Source organism: Aquarana catesbeiana, linkage group LG07 (assembly GCF_042186555.1).
Source record: "Aquarana catesbeiana isolate 2022-GZ linkage group LG07, ASM4218655v1, whole genome shotgun sequence".
Lineage (NCBI taxonomy): Eukaryota > Metazoa > Chordata > Amphibia > Anura > Ranidae > Aquarana > Aquarana catesbeiana.
In genome coordinates this window covers 212,127,278-212,146,866 of record NC_133330.1, presented here as the reverse complement: position 1 = coordinate 212,146,866, position 19,589 = coordinate 212,127,278, and the positions used below count along the sequence as shown (strand labels likewise).

General features: G+C 41.3%; 1 protein-coding gene across 5 annotated transcripts in view; it reads right to left on the bottom strand.

The window, feature by feature from the left end:
• The window catches only part of COL11A1 (collagen type XI alpha 1 chain), a 329,239-nt gene extending 312,528 nt beyond the window's left edge, over nt 1-16,711 (bottom strand). For all 5 annotated transcript variants that reach the window (XM_073593016.1, XM_073593013.1, XM_073593015.1 and 2 more), the window contains exon 1: nt 16,351-16,711. In XM_073593016.1, coding sequence (XP_073449117.1) covers nt 16,351-16,465 — 115 coding nt within the window. In that variant the 5' untranslated portion in view covers nt 16,466-16,711. The remainder of the gene's footprint in view (nt 1-16,350) is intronic.
• Between the last annotated feature and the right edge of the window lie 2,878 nt (nt 16,712-19,589).

Below are 19,589 nucleotides of genomic sequence, written 5' to 3'. Positions count from 1 at the left end.
TAGCTGAGCCATAGTTCTACCACCCCCAACTGCTTAGCCACAAATTAACATGGTCAGTGGCCATGTCAGTACACATCACTAGAGCTGCGGCGCAGTACAACGAGAATTACACAACTTAAAGTGGAACTTCAGTCATTTTTTAACTTTCCATCTATTAAATCTTCTGCCCTTGTTGTTTTAACTTTGGATAGTAAAACATTTTTTTCTGCCTTTAAATATCTTATACAGTCCACTTCCTGTTTCTTGTCTGGCAAAAAGCCTAGGCTTATGACATCATGCACAGCTCTCTCTCTCTCACTCTTGTGAGAGTTTGCCAGGAAGGGCGGGGGGATGAGTCATAACAGGGCCAATGAGAGCTGCAGGGCTGAAGGTGTGCCTCTGTGTGTCTGTGTAAATCCAGGAAGTGAACAGTCAGCAGCTTCAGCTGCCCACAGTTAAAATGGATGCAGCTAGACTCAGTGGAGAGAGATTTTTGCAGCATATTTGCCAAGTACACAATCACAGTCTACATACCTACCAACTTTTTGAGATGGGAATGAGGGACACCTATCAGCAAAAGTATGCAGGCATAGGACACACCCCTTACTATGCCCCCTTAAAGGAGAATTGTACAAAAAACAAGATTTGTTAAACCCACAAATGCTTTTTTTACCACTAATATTCCTTTATATTGGCTTTTGGAATTTACAAATGCAGCAATTTAGAAATCAGATGAAAGGTTTAGTACTGGAAAACACTTTTTGATAGATAAAAAGTACATTTTATATACAACTATATAGATCAGATCAAAATGAGGGACAAATGATGAGGAATGAGGGACAGAGGGACATTGCTCCAAATCAGGGACAATCCCTCGAAATCAGGGACAGTTGGGAGCTATGCAGTATATATAAAATAATATGCAAACTGGTTGGAGGGAAGCTTCAGAATGGCAAAGATGTTTTTATTACAAATTATGTGAGCAAACTGCATTTCCTCTTTGACAAGCAGGACTGCCGCCAATTGTAACCCAATTTGCAATGCTGTGTAATCCACTGTGGATCCCTTTTCAAGGGATAGCTATATATGTAAATGCGTATGTAGCTTGCTGGATTCTCTATTGCAAAACACTACTTTCATTTATGTATGCATCAACTTTACTTTTTACAGCTGACTCTGAAAAGAACATTTTTAACACCTGTCACTTCTTTCCACCATCGCCACCCCTGAAGTTATCTGTTAGTACATCTGATCAGATTGCTGATACACTAATTGATTTATTGTGCTGTTGTAAGAAGGGACTCATGTATGCCTGGTGATGCCTGAGGATAGGTTGATTACAGAGCAATAAACACAATTAACTACTGATAACAAATGTTTACACACTCATGGAAGGTGAGAATACACATAGCCTGAGATAACTAAAATGTAGAATTCCTGAGGGCTCACTCACAGAGGAGTCCTTTCTAGCAGTTTTCTGGCACTTGACAGGTGGTTTTGTCTCCAAATAGCTCAGTTCACACTTCCCATTTGGAAGGGAGCCAGTGCTAAAACATTTAACTATGGCTTCCTATTGGTTTCTAAGGCCTCCCCAAGCTGGCTCTGTAGATGGGGAAGCAGTCAAGCAGCTTGCAAAACTCTACCCTGTTCTTCAGCCTTCCATGCAGTGTGACAAGGCCTTCAAGTGCCCAGACATTAAATGACTACCATTTTTCTTGCATTTTCTTTTTCATCCATAGCCAATAACATTCATGTTAACCTCTAATCGGAGTATTTATGGTGTAATCATTCACAAAGTAATCTTCAACTTACCCGTCCTACCTTTGTCCCTGACAGCTTTCTCATATCAAAATCCAAATTTTTGGACTCATAGTAGCCAGCAAGCAATCAGCATTTGTTATGTTAGATGCAGTGCTGGGCACAGCTATAGGCCCTATGACACATTAGCAGTCCTGTCACTGGCACAGCTTGCCAGCAAGAGGATCTCTAGAGAGTGCAAATAAACCACTTATCTCTTTATACTAAGTCACTCTCTTGATTGCCAGATCAGCAAGTCATTTCTTCTTGTGGTATTTCAACCAGCAAGGTAAAGTCACGTTACTGATCTGGTCAATAAGTAAGCAACAATAACAGGTATGTGGATTATTTGCCCTCTATAGCAAATCTATCTGTGATGTGTTGTTGCCAGTGACAGGTTTGCTATTCTGTCTCACTCTATTTACTGGAACGGAAATATCATACATTCAATTTTATTTTAACCTAATTAAACAGCCAAAACTATGACCCTTCAGCCCATATATATCAGCAGTTAGGTCTTATAGTTTTATAGTCTCTATGAGACCACAGGTTACCAACACCTGTCCTACATCCTGCCATAGCACTCTTAAGATGCCCATAGCTAGATCAAAATTTGTCCGGTTCAGCAGTGGCTAGGCGAACTTCAATTCATGTATGGGCACTGTGGTTGTGAAGAAGTTGATTTACCAATTGACTACTGTACAACTTCCCTACTGGAAAATGTCCAAAATCAGTGTACTCTTATGGCAGGGAAGCCTCATTGCTGTCATAATATCATTTTCATTATTACTGATATCTGGTAATGCAACTGGAGGCTGACCATATACACACCCACCATTCAATGGTTTACACTTATGCCGCACATACTAGTACATTATGACAGACTTACCTAAAAAATGGATCCCTCCAGCGACATGCTGTCCCTGCTGACAGGGATTCCATCTTCACCCTGAGTTTGCATCTGGGTTGGCAGGCTCCAGCCGTTTGAATGGCCGAGCCGCGTTGACGTCATGGTCACGGCACAGCTCTCTCAATGTTTAGCATACTCGAGTGTGCCGCCCATTGAGAGTGCAGGCTTACCTAAAGATAACCCTTATTATAGGCTTACCTGTAGGTACATGATAAAAATCAAAGTTTATTACTGCTTTAATATTACCAGATATTCAGTTATATTTCTCACTGTTACACCACATTATTACTTTCATGTTTTTTGCTGTATGATTAATACCCATGTACATTGACACCCCTATTCCTGAATGTGTGCCAATGACTTATCAGTAAATATGTAGAATGTGAGATATATGGATTAATATGGGGATAGTCTAACAAGTGAAGTATCCTGAAAATACTCTTTGAGCATAATTGTAAGCATAATCGTAAACAATGGTTGCAAGGGTCTCTAAATTAGTACTGTTAGGCACTTGACCAAGTCGCTTAAGAAGTAGCATCTGGACATTATGTTGCAGAATGTAACAATAAAAGTTCTGAAAATTGCTCAGTCACTGTCTATTGGCCAAACAAAAGTTGAGGCCCATTAGCCACAGAGATTTCCTCTTCTCAGTCCTATGTTTCTTTCTACAAAACTGTATCTCTAATTCTTTTTCCATACAGCATCTTCAAAGCATCATGAAAAGCTTGCAGGGAGCCTGGGTAGCCTTATAAGAACATTCTGTGCTAAAACTAACATTTATATTAAAAAATAATCATCATACACACTTCTACATATGGTGCTTCTAGTATGACATTCCTAATAACGAAAAAGCAGCTGTCTCAGAAGAGTGTTTTGCTGTGCTGTTCTGCAAGAAGAAACTCCATGGAGGTAAGCCATATCATAGAAAAACATCTGGATAAGGTCTGCCTGTATGCATTATGCCACACACATGAAAGGTTTATACCCACGCCCCACTACACATATCATTTACAAGTAAGACTACCTTGTAATTTCCTTATATCCAGCAAACACACTATCATTTACTAAATTACACTAATATATGCACAATACAGCTACTAATTCTAGGGATTAGAGCAATGATCCTAAACCTTGACTTTTTTAGGGCTATTTTATCTTTCATTACTGAGAAAAAAGCAGGTTGTTGTTTCAGTAAACTTTACTCCTGCCCAATAAAATAATAAATTCCTTTATCCAAGATATAGGACTGTCAAGGCAGATATTGATTTCATTTTTTAAGGTCAGGCCTACATTGGAATAATTTTTCAGCAATATAAACTTTGTTAACATTATAAAACACCTTAATTTCCCTTTTTGAGATTGACTAAAGGCTTTAAATACAAAAGCAATTTGTGCCAAAAACTGCCAAGTTCAGCCTGAATATTATGAGCTATATTATAAATGATCGTGTCTTTGTTGCCTTCAGGTATTATTTTACACAAAGGATGAAAGAATCTGGACAGTCAACCATTCCGACTAAAGTAATTCTATTTGTTCATACTTACATTGAGCCAGCTTGGCTTAATGTAAGAATGTATATCCAATATCTGGACAACCACTGGCAATGCTGAAAATCACAGTAGTAGCCCATGCTATAGACCTTGAGCACCGTGATCTTCCGGGTTCTGTGCAAGCAACTGCACACCAATAACAGGGGGTCACTTGCTCTGCACTACCACTATTCATGGAATGCCTTGCATTTTTTTTATAAATACAAAGAGAGGAGGGGTCACAATCTTCAGCACTACAGTGGTTTACAGCATCCCCTGTGGCCCTCTAGATATCGGATATGCATAATAGCATTGAGACTAACTGGCCCAATGTAAGTTAGTAAAAAAAATGTAATGGGACTGCAGACAGAACCCAAATAAAAAAAAATAATAATAATACACAATACAACTTCTGGATTGAAATGGGCATGGCCAAAAATATAAAGCTTGGAGTTCAGGTTTAAAACCCATGCCCACATTGCAAAGGTTAACTGATCATTTAGACTAGGGACGAGTAAAAACACTTTAACTTACCAGATCCTCAACAGAAAGACATTCAGAAAACTTTGATAATTGTGTAATTTATGATTTTTTTTAAATGTTTTTTCCTTGGCAATCAAGTGACAGTCTACCCTCACCTTACCTGGAATAAGGGCTGCAGGTGGAGAGTAGTGGCAGAGAACATATCTGCCTGTGATCTCTTAGGAAGGGATGGGACATTATTTGCTGCCTCTATTGGCGGCAGAGGCAGTTTAGAGCAAGAAATGGCTGTAATTGATTTTTCCTCCACTGGGCCAATGCTGAGATGCTGGAGAAAGAGGCTGTGTAACCACACAGCTCCATACTATAATGGGATGCAGAGGAGTAGAGGATGACAATGCTGTAGCCAATTCATTAGCCTTCATTCTGCATTATCACATCTCAATAGAAAGAGGGGCTAACGCACTGTTATTGGCAGGATCAACAGTTATGAACCTGAAAAATGAAGTGTAGCTACAACATGTCATACACATAATGGAACATCTTGAGCCATTACAAGTTTTTGATGGACTTCCTGTCTACATACATGTGATCCAGCAATGACTTCCCATCATTTCCAGGTGGGGGGGGGGGGGATTCCCCTGCAAAATGAACAGCCTATTTGCGTTTAGTAATAGTGGAAGTATCTGAACAAGGACATTTACCAAGTATTATTTGAATGAAATCTTACCATAACATGTCAAAACCTATATGAGATTTTAGTGACTGGATTTGTATACACTTTAAGCATATATTTTGCATAAAGTTAGTGTATTTAAAGTTAGTGCATTTGATTCATGGCATTATTCACTTTAGATTGTATGGGTCAGATACACATGAAGCGGGATTGTCAAAAGAGATGATCAAATTAAACCACTGCAGTGATGCAAAAACACAATTTTCTCAGGATATTAAATGACTGCATAGAGCCAATAAAATGTGCCCATGCACCATTAGTCCAGGTTAAATAGGTGTTAAGTTGTTGAATGTGTACTAGGCCTGACTTTACAATCTATACAGTAAAGTTCCTCGTGTGCAGATTAACGGCTGATAATTAATTTTAATCTTTCACTGCCAACAATCGGTGCATGCATGCTGCTGCCAACTTAGCAGTTATCTGCTTGGATATTTTTTCTCAATGGGATAAATTATGCCATCAACATCTGCCCAGAACACTAATGTCAGTTGGATGTACGCATTAAATGCTGTGGCTATCAGTGATGCAGATCAGGCTGCTCACTGTTGAGAAATGGCCTTTGGTGCTCTGATCTGCAGATGTATGGGCAACTTTATGGCCATATCTGGCATGTCTGACTGTTAACCTGAACTTTATAGAGAGGACATTAGGAGCACATTCTAAAATCACAAAATGTGTCATTGTTATCTTTTTTATATAAAGAAACATGGGTTCTTATCTTAGGACATTGGCTCAGCTCCTCTTTTCACAATTAGTAATATACAGGCCCATTCTCAGAAGCCTCACAGACAATTAAATATATATTGATAGTCGGAAGTATTTTACTACAAGCGACTAATCTGAAGCCTCTAGCCAACCACAGACTCCCCAAAATATTGTCTTCTATGAGAGAGAAATGCTGCATTTCAGAACTTCTCTAATACTTGAATTTGATTGATATACTGCTAAGGCTCAGGAAACATACATAAGAAAATACCCACAGAGCTCATCATTTATAAAGCTTATTTCTGGAAAACGCCATGAGGGTTTGATTGTGTTCCAAACATCTCAGGCTGACAAACTGAAGAATTATGTAATTGGATAACTTTAGCCTTTTAGATAAGGTTCTATTTTCCTTATTAGGTAGGCAAGAATCCTCTGAATTCCCAGTGAGGTGATCTACCTGTACTTTCACAGTTGCCACAACTCATGACTTCATATTGTGTCACCTTGATCCTACTGTATTCACTATACATGTCTATGGAGAACCCAGAAGGAAATGGCTGACAGTGGTAGCGTCAACCTTCCAACCCTCTAACTGTATCTCCAATGTCAAAATGAGCTAATGGAGCATGGACTAGTGACATGCTACTCCAAAACCAGCTTTGAGCAAGCGAATACCTTTGTAGACCCTTAACAAACTGAAGGGATATTAAATCCTGCCTGTTCCACCCAAAATTGACTGGGTAGTTTTTCTTAATAAAATAGAGAACTCATTTAAAATGACCTCATAAGCTGCCTAAAAAAATTGAATTTGTAGGTCCCCAATTCAAAAGGTATTATACTCACCTTCCTGGTCTCTCTTACTTTCCCTACATTGCAGTGCATGTAGTCCTAATCAAACAACAGTGAAGTAGTTTTTGGGCAAAAGAGCCATAGAAAGCAGCAGGGGACACATTAATTTGACACTTCCAGAAGTATAAAATCCTGAACAGACTGACTGAGGCTGCAACACTTCAATGGAGAGAAAGAAGGAGTCATGGGTTGCTGAAGAGTCAAGTATTATACCTGTTCTACTGCAGGGATCTGCAAGTTGGAATGTTTTAGGTGACTAAAAGGGTTGCCCAACCTCCTCCTGACCGTGAAATGCATATATGCAGGGGCAGGAAAAGTGGGCCTCAACATGGCCATTTTACTGAGCAGGCACCCCTGGAAACTGTCGGGGGGCCCCAGGTTCACCTGGGGCCCCATCAGAGCCGGACAAATAGCACTAGCAGTGGGGCAAGGGAGTTGGGCTGAGCAGACACAGGCAGTCCAGCTTGCGACAGCATCTTTGGTTCCGTCTGCCAGCTGGGCTGTCACCACCTCTCCTGAGCCTCCCTGAGCGAGCTAAGGCAGAGGGGGTGCCGAAGCTCAAGTGCCACGGATCCCCCTCTCGCTTGCTCTCCCTGCCAACAGGCAGACGGCGAGCGGGTCTGAGGAGAAGAAACTGTGCTGCCCCCCCTCGAGCCCCCACTGTCAGAAGAAGGCTCTATTTCCTGCCTATCCCCCCTCCTTCCTCCTTCTGTCAGCAGTAGGGAGAGTGGCTGTGTCTCTGTCTGGAGAGAGCAGCTGCTATCTTCCCCCCCCCCCTCTCCTCCTCATGCTGCTGGACTCTCCTTCCTATTGGCCAGGTAAAAAAATTAAAATAAAAGTAAAAAAAAAAATAAATAAATAAAAAAGGAGCACAAAGGAGGATCATGGGACATATAGCCCCAAGGACTAGCAAGCCCCAGAAATCCTAAGAGGGAAACTGCAGCCCCCAGCATGCCCAGCTAAAGGGGAGGGAGAGAGAGCCAGGCTATGGGTGGCAAGTGACATGCTGAATCTGATGGCAGGGGATGGGTGCCAAGTGACACGCTGAATCTGGTGGCAGGGGACCGGTGGCAAGTGACATGCTGAATCTGGTGGCAGGGGATGGATGGCGAGTGACACGCTTAATCTGGTGACAAGGGACCGATGGCAAGTGACACGCTGAATCTGGTGGCAGGGGATGGGTGGCAAATGACAAGCTGAATCTGGTGGCAGGGGACTGGTGGCAAGTAATATGCTGAATCTGGTGTCAGGGGATGGGTGGCAAGGGACACGCTTAATCTGGTGACAAGGGACCAGTGGCAAGTGACACGCTGAATCAGGTGGCAGATGATGGGTGGCAATTGACATGCTGAATCTGGTGGCAGGGGATGAGTGGCAGGTGACATGCTTAATCTGGTGACAAGGGACCGGTGGCAAGTGACACACTGAATCTGGTGGCAGGGGATGGGTGGCAAGTGACATGCTGAATCTGGTGGCAGGGGATGGGTGGCAAGTGACAAGCTGAAACTGGTGGCAGGGGACTGGTGGCAAGTGACATGCTGAACCCCAGTTGTCAAGGGATGGGTGGCAAGGGACACGCTGAATCTGGTGGCAGGGGATGGGTGGCAAGTGACACGCTTAATCTGGTGACAAGGGACCAGTAGCAAGTGAAACGCTGAATCTGGTGGCAGGGGATGGGTGGCAAGTGACATGCTGAATCTGGAGGCAGGGGATGTGTGGCAAGTGACACGCTGAATCCGGTGGCAGGGGACCAGTGGAAAGTGACACGCTGAAACTGGTGGCAGAAGATGGGTGGCAAGTGACACGCTTAATCTGGTGGCAGGGGATTAGTAGCAATTGACACTGTAAAGTAGAAATATTGTACTTTAATTCTTGAGAGTAGGTGCATAAATTGGGGCAAGCTTGTAGGGGCCCCATAGCATTACTTTGCCCAGGGGCCCATGATGCTATTAAGATGGCCCTGGGCCTTAACACCATGCACCCACGTGGTTTGAAATTGTGTGCTTAGAGTGCACTCACTACATACTCTGAGCACACTGACAAAGATTTCTCCCTCAGCTCTCAGTCATGGCTCCTTAGTGCATTTCTCAAGTGCGTGCTTTGAAGTTTATTAGGGCCAAAATGTACCACTGGTCCAAAAGAAGCTGATGTACTTTTTCAAGCAATGAACTTTAAGCTTTAATTGATTTCTTTGCTTAGGTGTGAACAGGCACCATATCTTCAAGCCTCTCAGATGTGAACGGGCCTTAAAGTGGTTCTAAATACTTAAAGCGTTTGTTACCCCAACATTTCATATTCCTGATATGTGCCTGTTGTACCATGTACTTGTAAGAAAAAGTATCCTGTTCTTTTTGTATTGCTTCCTTTTTGTGAAATCCCTGGTGTTCCTGGCAGTCCCTCTGCTTTCCTATTAAAAACTGACCACACTAAGCAGGAGAGTACACTGTGGTCAGTTCTCCAGCTATGCTGGGAACTCTGCCTGCTCTCCTCCAATGATTAGACTTGTCCTTATAATCACTTATAAAAAAGGGAAAACAGCATTTATATATTTTTTTGTAAATTATAGATTCATAGCAGCCATTGGCTCCTGCTGCTGTAAATCAAATGCTGTTATGAGGAAGCTGGGTGTGGGGCTAAGTCGCCTAGTCTGTGTCTGTTGACACAGACAGGGCGGCTCGGGAGTGAGCCCGCATGAGTGCCCCCATAAAAAATAGCTTTATATAGGGGCACTCGCCGAAGAGGAGGAGCCAGGAGCAAAACTATTGCACAAAGTAGGTAAGTATAGCATGTTTATTATTTTAATTACAAAAAACTGAAGCTTTAATGTCTATATTAGACATCTAACTGACCCATAGAACAAAAAATTATTGCAAGCAGGATCAGAGGCCTGTATATGAAAACCAAGCATATTATGCTGACCCCTGATATATGAAGTGGGAAAAAATAATGTAATTCTGTAGAAAAGTTATAGATCACTTTTTCATATGCTTCCACTTAGAATTTGGCTTTAGCTGCCGATTTCACACATATTTCCTTAAATCATAAACAGTAATCAGAATCTCAAGCCCTTTTATCTTTATAATGGATTTGTGTTTTACAGGGATATGTTTATAAACAAGCCATTTGCCTTGTGGATCCATGTGAGTTCTTTAAAATGGTTTTGATTAATCTCTAATGGATACAAACTTCTCAAATTACAAACTACAGGGTGTAAACCGTATCCAACAGCTTCCAAAGCAGATGGTATTATCATTATTTTGCCTCCCACTATCACAAACACACAGCGGATAATGGCATCACCAAAACAGAGGCTTGTTAAATAAGCATTTTCTAATTATAACAGATGAATGTGTTCCGTGTTGTAGAATTGATGTAACTGTAAGTGATTTACAAGTTATCCTTTTCAATGCAATTGCACAAAAATGAATAATTGCAGAGAAAATGCAAGGTGATGGGGCCATGTTATGCAGTAAATCAACGATAAACCTATTAAAGACATACCAATTTCTTATAAAAATCAATCTAAAGATAAACTAATTAATAATAATTCTGGTCCAGTACATTTATTTATAATAACATAGAAGAATGTGTTGCAAGATAACACTGCTCCTAGTACAATAGCTGAAAGTCAAACCATCCTCCATTAGTTGCATTCGTAGATTGGTAGGATCTTGGATTCCCTGCAAATGACATTTAAACCCTCTTTTTTCTATTAAGATATACCAATTTTATATAAAAAAATCAATCTAAAGGTAAGCAAACTAATCATAATTCTGGCTTGGCACATTTTCTTACAATAACATTGAATAATTTGTTGCAAGATACCACTGATTCTAGCACAATAGGTAAAAGTCCATTCCTCCACCACATTGTATTAGTACAGGGGTTTCCAAATTTTCTAAAGAAAGGGCCAGTTTACCACCATCCAGACTATAGGGGGGCCAGATTATGCCCAGTGAGAGTAAACCTGATCTCTGGTATTAGGGGGAGAAATAAGTTTGTGTCAGTGAGAGGAATAGTGCCCCATTTTTGTTGTTAGTGGAACCTCATCGTTGGTGTCAGTGGCAGAAATTATGCCTCAAGGGCTGAATAAAGGCAAGCAAAGGGCCACATTCGCCCCCAGGGCCACAGTTTGGAGACCACTGTAATAGTAGAATGGTGTATTGCCTGCAAATGACTTTTCACAGAAACACCAATTTTATATAAAAAATCAATCTAAAAATAAACTAATTTGTGAAAAATACAGTCCAGGATATATTTTATTATAACATAGAATGATTTTTTGCAAGATACCACAGATCTTAGTACAATAGCTAAAAGTCAAATCCTCAAGCACATGTTGTATTAGTAGATTGGTGTGATCCTGACTTTTATACCTCCCCAGTGTTAGCAGAGCACATGGGACATACTTAGACCACATCTGTTTATATTATCTCTTCTGTTCCATGGGTCAAAGGGCTGAGAATTTTAGGCTACATCCTGGACTGGATGGAGGGATGAGTAAGAATAGCAAAGGTAATAAAACACTAGAATAACTCATTGTGGAACTAGATTCACATAGCGATGGAAAAAACTTTAGAAAGGAAAAAAAAAGATACAAATCCAATGCCTTAGCAAATTTTTAATCACAGTAAATGTCTCTAAGGTTGTTACATTGCTATATAGCGAATGGCTAACCTGATACCTATAATTTTGGTAGGGATGAATAATAGCTCTCAAAAGAGCTGTGCAGCTGTCAGCCCACAAGCCAGATGTGATCCTTAGCAATTCTTTAATGCTTCTCAACGTCCCTCAGACTCTCCTTTGTATGACATCACTTTTTAATAAGATCTGGAACGCAGCTTGCCTTTCTAACATCTATGTGGCCCTTCCCATTGTTGATTTGGACAGCTCTACCTTGCGGGGTAATTCACACACTTTGTCAGCTGCTAATATGCAATGTCCTCCCTATCGGGGTTAATGGTGCCAAAGATCCTTTATAATGATTGCACTGATCTCAGAAGGGAGGAGTTTGTCTTAAAAAATGCCAATAAAGCATCAGACACAAATATGTCCCTCCATGCTTTAATAGTTTCTCAATTTACATCCGTCATGTGTTCTGTCTAATGGCTCTATCTTTGGCAATGGCCTTTGTGTTCCTTAAGATTCCTAGTGTGAAATCAGACAGGGTAGAAGGGAGTCAGTCTCATCCTGGGGGTCTCGGTCTGAGTGCCAGCTGGCCACATGTTCAACACACTGCAAACTCATCAGCTGAAGAGAAAAGTCTGATGAGGTCTACAAGACACTGAAGTATTTCCCATCAGTGTGCAAGGCTCTTAAATCACACATGCTACTGAAAAGCTTTCCATGTCTCCAGTAGCAAGTTGAGTAGAAGAGACAGCCCTTTGCTGTGCAGACTAGGAATGCTTTATCTGTGCTGCTGAATCAATGGGTCTCACTGAGAATTCAGCTCAAAGGGACATTCTAAAAATCCACATAGCACTCATATTTCTGTGTCAGCTACAAGTCAGAGGTGCAAGGCTTTAAACACGCCCCTCGGCCATGAAAGGGGAGACAGGCAGAGGAAAAAGCCAGGCCCCTGTTCCTACATTTTTTTTTTCCTTTAAGCAAACCCTGAGTGTCTACTCCTCTAACCATTTCACCTGCTGATCCCTGGGACTCAACTCAAATCAGGCTTTTCAGCTCCCAACCTATCCTCATCCCACTGAAGTTTATTTAATCAGTTTGTTTCACTCTTGGTGTATTCATTCCTTCAAACAAAGTGGCAATTGTATGCTGTTTTTTTTTTTTTTTTTTTTGTGCTTACATTTTAACATTTCTGTGTTATTTTTTGCAGTAGAACGACTGGCAAGACTACACAGTATTTATAATTCCTACTGTTCAGTCTACTGTTATTCGCTTGCTGTGTAATATGTTACTTTTTATTTTAACTGCATTGTCAGTCTTTCTTAATCTGGTTTAGATTTTCACGAATCCAAAACAATGCCATCGCTACAGAAACATGGAACCTTTTAAAATGAAATGTTTGCATTCCTTTGAAATCCTTCTATTCATTGTGTGATTGCTTATTTCATCTCCAGTTGCATAAAACCACATTTGTGATTTTGACTTACAAAAAACTATTTTATACAGGGGAGGAAATGGTATTATGTGCAGCCTGTATATAAAAATTACATATTTTTGGATAGAGAATAAAACCATTGAGTTGGTTACATTGTAACACTTGCTAAAAATATTTTAGCAGCCGTACTTATATTTAGGTTTTTATTCATAACAGACCTGCTGTACATTTATCCTCAAGCTAAGCATTATTTTAGTGTTATTTCTTGCCTGTCTCCACATGTCTGGGATCCTAAGGGGCCTCAGTATAAGCAAGCCTATATATTACACTATGGGAGGAATTGCACACTCAGTGGTATGCAAACGTCTGTTTGGTCTAGTAGCCTGGTTTTAGTTTATAAAATAATGAAGATAACTTAGAATCAATTTATTTAATGAGTTGTGCTACTTATGAAAACAATAGTAAGGTCATATAGTAACCATTCCAAAGGCAGATGATAAAACCATATTTGCCAAACATATTTGTCAGACAGATGGGCCTACTGATTATCATGTAGGCCTGTTTCTAGTGAGATAGTCATTTAGTAAGCATTCTTTGTGACCTGATTTTTTAATACTACTGTTTGGCATGATATAGCAGTAGAAGCACAATCTAGAACTGAATTGGCATAGCTCAAGTAACTCTTTTCAGGGCAGAATACTGGGCTGTGTCAGCAATGCTCTCTGCTAAAACATATGTAATTTTAAGCCAATAGTACCTCTTTTGGTAAGACCAGTGTAGTTTCTTTAGGAAACTAATGATAGAGAATGCAAGTATTTATTTTGGTCCTTTTACTGTTTTACCATGTCACACCATACAATTATCTGCTATGCAGACCACTAAACATTCCAGACAAAGGAAATAATACATTAGGAAGTCTGCCTAAAGACTTAAAGAGCACAGACAAGTTTAACTTTTAAAATTAAAGAAAAGCTATGATTTACAGGTAGAGAAATGCTTCTAAATTCAAAAGGAGTGCCTGTCTTTGAATGGTCTGCTTGTCTTAAAATTAGTCTATACATTAAATATTCAATGCTTTTTTAAAAAAAATATTATCAGTAAAAGTCTTAAACTGACAAATAAGTTCAGTTTTTAAGGAGTAAGAAAAGCTGAGCACTAATATAACACAAAACATATTCAATGATTTTTGATTGAGTTACAAAAAGTTACCACTTCTGCAGAACTGACTTTGATGAAACCATCTAGACTTCCAATGGAATTTATTGTACAGACAAGATCCCTTTCCAGTTAACACAGTATATTTAGTTTAAGCCACACTGTTCCTTGCATTCATAGGAAACACTGGAAGCACACTGTCACATTGCTAATTTATCCTGCCTATAATCATTTGAGAGGATTTGATTTCCTTTCTACAGTATAAAGAATCCTTAGTTCACCTTTGCTAGGACTTGTTGAATAAGAGAAACCAGAAGAGGGCAGAAGGCAGGACCTCAGCACAGTACTCTACTGTATGTACTACTGTCTATACTAGAAAAACACAAGACCACAAGCACAGCTCAGAGCCTAACACACAGAAGCCCATTCTTCCCTACACTGCACACTGCTTAACTTATACCTAGGCAGTGGTATTGAATCTACATTCACAACTGAGCACCAGTAACCAGGTACCCACCTACAAATCTTCCTATTTTACCAACATCTCAATAGGGAGAACAAGAACTAAAAGTAGGATCAAAGCACCATAGTGAATAAATGGTGGCTGGTCTACATTCCTCATGACTTTCACCCCTGCTGGACCTGGAAAGCCTATCCTTGTGACCCAAGAGGTCACTCTGCTTTAGTTCTGAAGAACTTTACAGAACTAAACAACCTCTCTCTGTGATATTACTAACTAGGTAGCTAATGTATCAAACTTTTCTAAATGAGTTATGTAAAATAACTACTATTACCTTAAATAGCTCCATCCATACACATTACAATCTGACCATACAATTTCTGCACAAATAACCTCAGATCAACCAAAACTATGTAATATGAGGACCTACCTAATCAATTTGTATCCAACCAGGCAGGCCCTTGTACTAAATACTTGTTAGATCTAAAGGAGATTGTACAATCAGATTGGAACAGCTTTAGATAGCTCTGTCTATATCTAGCAACACTGGGTAGCTCTATCTACCAGTTGGTGAACTACAAGTCGCAGCATGACTAGACATGGCAAAGGCATGACTGAATAATGCTAATGAATGAAGTTCCCAGTTCTTTAAAGAAAAAAAATCACATTCCATTTAGCTTGCACTCTCCTCAGTTAACCTCTATGGAGAAGGAATCCAGCAGTTTGGCTGTGTGGATATAACACACAAAGCCTGCACTGAAATACCTGCAATAAAGTTAAAAAAAATGTTATTACACTAGAGAGCTAAGTTTCTGACAATTACAAGTTCTAAGACTTGGCAAGGGCATATCAGATGGGTGCCACGGGATGATGATGGGTCTAGTACTATGCTGAGACTTGTAGTTCCACAGAAATGTGACTTACACATTCCATCACTTTTCTCACTTAACAGAAGGGATCTCATATAAGCAATGTGACTCTTTAGCCTGTCAGTGAAATAGTAAATCCTGAAATCTCTTATGCTGGTGACGGGTCTTATACACGTATTGCCCTCTATATGCTGGCACTATGCATTGATGCTGCCCAGGTTATCTCTGGCTCTGTACAGCGAAGGTAGATGGAGCTGATCGTCTAGACCCAACCCCTCTCATAGACGTGTCTGAATGTGACATCCCCTGGGGGGAGGAATTCTTAACACACACAGATCGCTTCTGAGAATCCCAAAAAAATCCACCATTCTAGCCCTGTCCACAGACACCTAACGGACCACACGTCTCAGAGGTAACCTTCCCTTTCCTATCCCCCCTCCCAAGTCAGGAGAAGCCCATCTACAGGGAGCAGGAGGTTGCAGCATCCTGTCACCTCTCTGTAGATGGGAACTGCTCCATCCTAAACGCCTATCTGTACCAAACAGCCCGATGTGCCTGCTACCTATGTCTATGGAGGACACCCCCTGCTTGCCTGCCTGCCTCTGTCCTGGGTGGGAGCATGGAGCTGCCCCCACCTTCCCATCAAATGAATGGAGACTATGCACAGCATCTTGACATCTTGAAGCAGACGACATCCTGAAGAGGGATAAAACTTTTTGGGGGAGGGGGGGAAACAGGGGGTTATCCAGGTGTGTGATATATCCTGGGGATTAGATGCTTGAAGTGGGGAGCTCAGTGTCCCCTGGATTTGTTCTCTTACCTCCTCTGACCTCTGCAGCTTGGAGAAGGAAAGTCAAAGTGATGAGAATTAGGGAGCTAAGGGAGGAATCCCACAACCTCCTTTTCGTTTTCCACCTTGTGTTCCACCTCTCCATCTCCAATCCAAAAAAGAACTGGGATCACCCCCAGCTGATAGGGAATCTGAGGATTGAAGTTACAGCACCAACTCCTTCCAAAAGTCCAGGAGGTGATCACTACACAGCCATAAGGAGGAAGCAACCCAAAAGTCTGACAGGGGGAGGGGGGCTTGGGGTGGCCTTTCTTCTCCTTTGCCCAGCTGAGATGTGTTCCTCCCCAGTCCCCTGCCTGCAGACTGAAGAAGGGTTGAGGGCTTTAATCAAAATGCAAAGCTCTTTCTCTCCTCCTAAAGTCCCACCGTCAGAGGGCTGGGCTAAGACCCCACTGTTAGGTCTCCAAGCTTTTTTTTTCTCCAGCCTCCCCCTGCCAGCAAATAGTGTGCAGATTCCAAACTCCCAAACCCTGCCCAAAGACAAGACCCTCCAGGTTGGTCCAGCCCATCGCCCACCCTCCCATATTACAGGGCTCAGGCTGGAGCTGTGCAGCTTCAATGTGAGAATACAAGAAGAAGGTGACAGCTCCATGCTGCTGGGCTTCCTGCGTCCCATCTCAACCTGCTTCTGTCCTTCTGGATCTAGTACTTAGTGGACCCAACTTTGTACATTTATTTATTTATTCATTACAGGTACTTATAAAGGGATGATTAAGTCCTGCCTGTGCTGTATACTGATGATTGCTGCATAGGATTCCAAATATAGCAGCTTTGCTGTTTCAGATTGCCTTTCATCTGTACAAGTCTTCATTCAGTATTATGTGCAACACATGTTTCTCTGTATTAAAGTATCACATTGAGTCTGAATTATTTACAAACACTCAATGAATGTGTCATTTATTTGTAAACTGTGACATGTAACATTGTTAAAGAAAAGCCCTGGGGGTGTGTATCACAGGTCAATTTATCAATGTATGCATCAAATTCACATCAATACACAAGTCTGTGCAAAAAATGAACATATTTCAATAAAATAAAAAATAAAAAAACAAAGCGAAGAGCAGCTGTCTTGTTATCACACAGTGATATATGGCTGGCTCATACAGGATGGCACAAAAATGTATGTCGCATTCTCATGTGATTCCTGCGCATTCCCGTGCGATGCAATTTTGCAGCCCAAATGGACATCACACAGGAGCACAGAAACAGTAGTGCATGCACTACTTTAAAAAATGTGCCACACCAAATCACATGATACTAAGTTACCATGAGATTTGGTGCCTGCAAAAGCACTGCGTTTGTGATCTGCGTTTGGGGTGCTGTTAATATTACATTGGGTCCTGCATACAGATTGCAAGGGCAGTGTATTTGAACATGGTGGGGGAAACACACACAGAATGCATTTTTCCAACACCACGTCTATGGTGGTGAACCAGCCCTCAAACATACTGTATGTATCCTCCAATAGACAGCACTATAGGGGCTCATAAACACATACAGCTATTATTTCCATTCTCGTGAAAAGTGATCTGCGGTGAATCACACTTGGCAAGTAGTTAGAAGGTGATGTCACCTCTTCACCACCAATTGTAACCCTGAAAATGCTCAATCTACTGCGCCACAAGCATATGCATTGCATGCGTTTGCGGTGCCACCCTGTGGGTCTCATTCCTTTGTGGTACCACCCACCAAATGTACCATGTTGTTTAATTTTTGCCACAGCATGTGCACAGACCTGAGCAGCTGCATTTCAGTGTTTAGGTGGGTGGTCAGGGGGGTGGTAAACCCGCCACCTACTTTTACCATCCTCTGGCTGACAGAGTGAATTAGTCCTAAGTGTGTCAAGTCAAGTATACCTTAATCTAAAAGCTGAACTCTAGGAAACTTGTAAATCCTCCCTCACAGTGGGGCTGTGTCTGCAGTGCAAGGGTTAGCTGCTCATTTAGGTCTGGGGGTATGGAAAAGAAGATTTACTTAACCCATTCTCTGCTCCTTTTGGCTCTTCTGTGCTGCTAGATCAGTTCCTGCATCCTCTTATACCCCATGCTCCAGCGGTCTAATGTGCCAACATCACCAAGAATGATGCAGGGTCCGTAGCCCTGCAATGGACTTAAAGTGGTTGTAAACCCACTCCACTAAAAGAAAAAAAAACTGCAAGACTAAGGCATAGTGAGCTAGTATGCATAGGGCCTTTTCTTCACTGCTCATGGGCGAGAGTGATGTCACGCAAATCCGGCCAGTCACAGAGCTGGAGTCTGAAGCCCCGGAAGGAAGAGGGGCAAAGATAGATGCGGCCACCAGTGGGGACGGTGTGGGCTTTGTTTACAGGTAAGTGCCACATAATGGGCTAGTATGCAATGCATACTAGCCCATTATGCTTTTACTTTGCAGGGAAAAAAAGAGTAAGTAAAACCCATCAAGGTTTAATTCTTCTTTAAGGGCACTGAGGGACAATCCACTGCTGGAGCATTGTTTACTGGGGGAGTGGAGGATCAGGTAAGTAAAATTGCTTTTACCATCCCCTAGACTGAACATGCAGCATCACTGCAAGGCAGAATTTTCAGGTTTCCTGTAGTTCAGTTTACTTCTTTAAAACTGAAGTTTAGTTATGGGCAAGGTCTACAATGGTCTGGCTTGAACCAATGTAAGTATGTATAAATATAGGGTTCGAACTAGGAAATATGATGGTGCCCAACATATGATAACAAACAATAATGTTTATAATATAAAATGACATTTTGTTAGATAAAAACATCAGACAGAACAATTCATAGGTGCATAAAATACAGAGTATTCAAGTAATAAATACTGACCAGAGTATATATGTGTCAATGGCAATTACTGGTAGCGATCCCTACATGTTTGCCAAGCATTGGCTTCTTCAGGGCAATATGTAATTGCCAGTATACAATAGTGGCTCTAATAACTATAAATGCAAAAAAACAGCAAATTACCATTTAACACAACAAGTTATCACACAATATACATAACCACAAACATCGATCGTGCGGCATGGCTCATAAACCATCCTCCCAGTGGTCCACAACCTCACCTACCTCCAGGCATCCCCTGATGGGCGGGGCTCACACCCAGGCCATCCAGGGGCAGCGAATGGGGCCCCGTAAAAAGGATGGTTGCAGGGGGCATACAGGGAACCAAGCTAGAGGCAAAATCAGACAAGAAAAGAGAAGGGGACAGTGAATTCATGA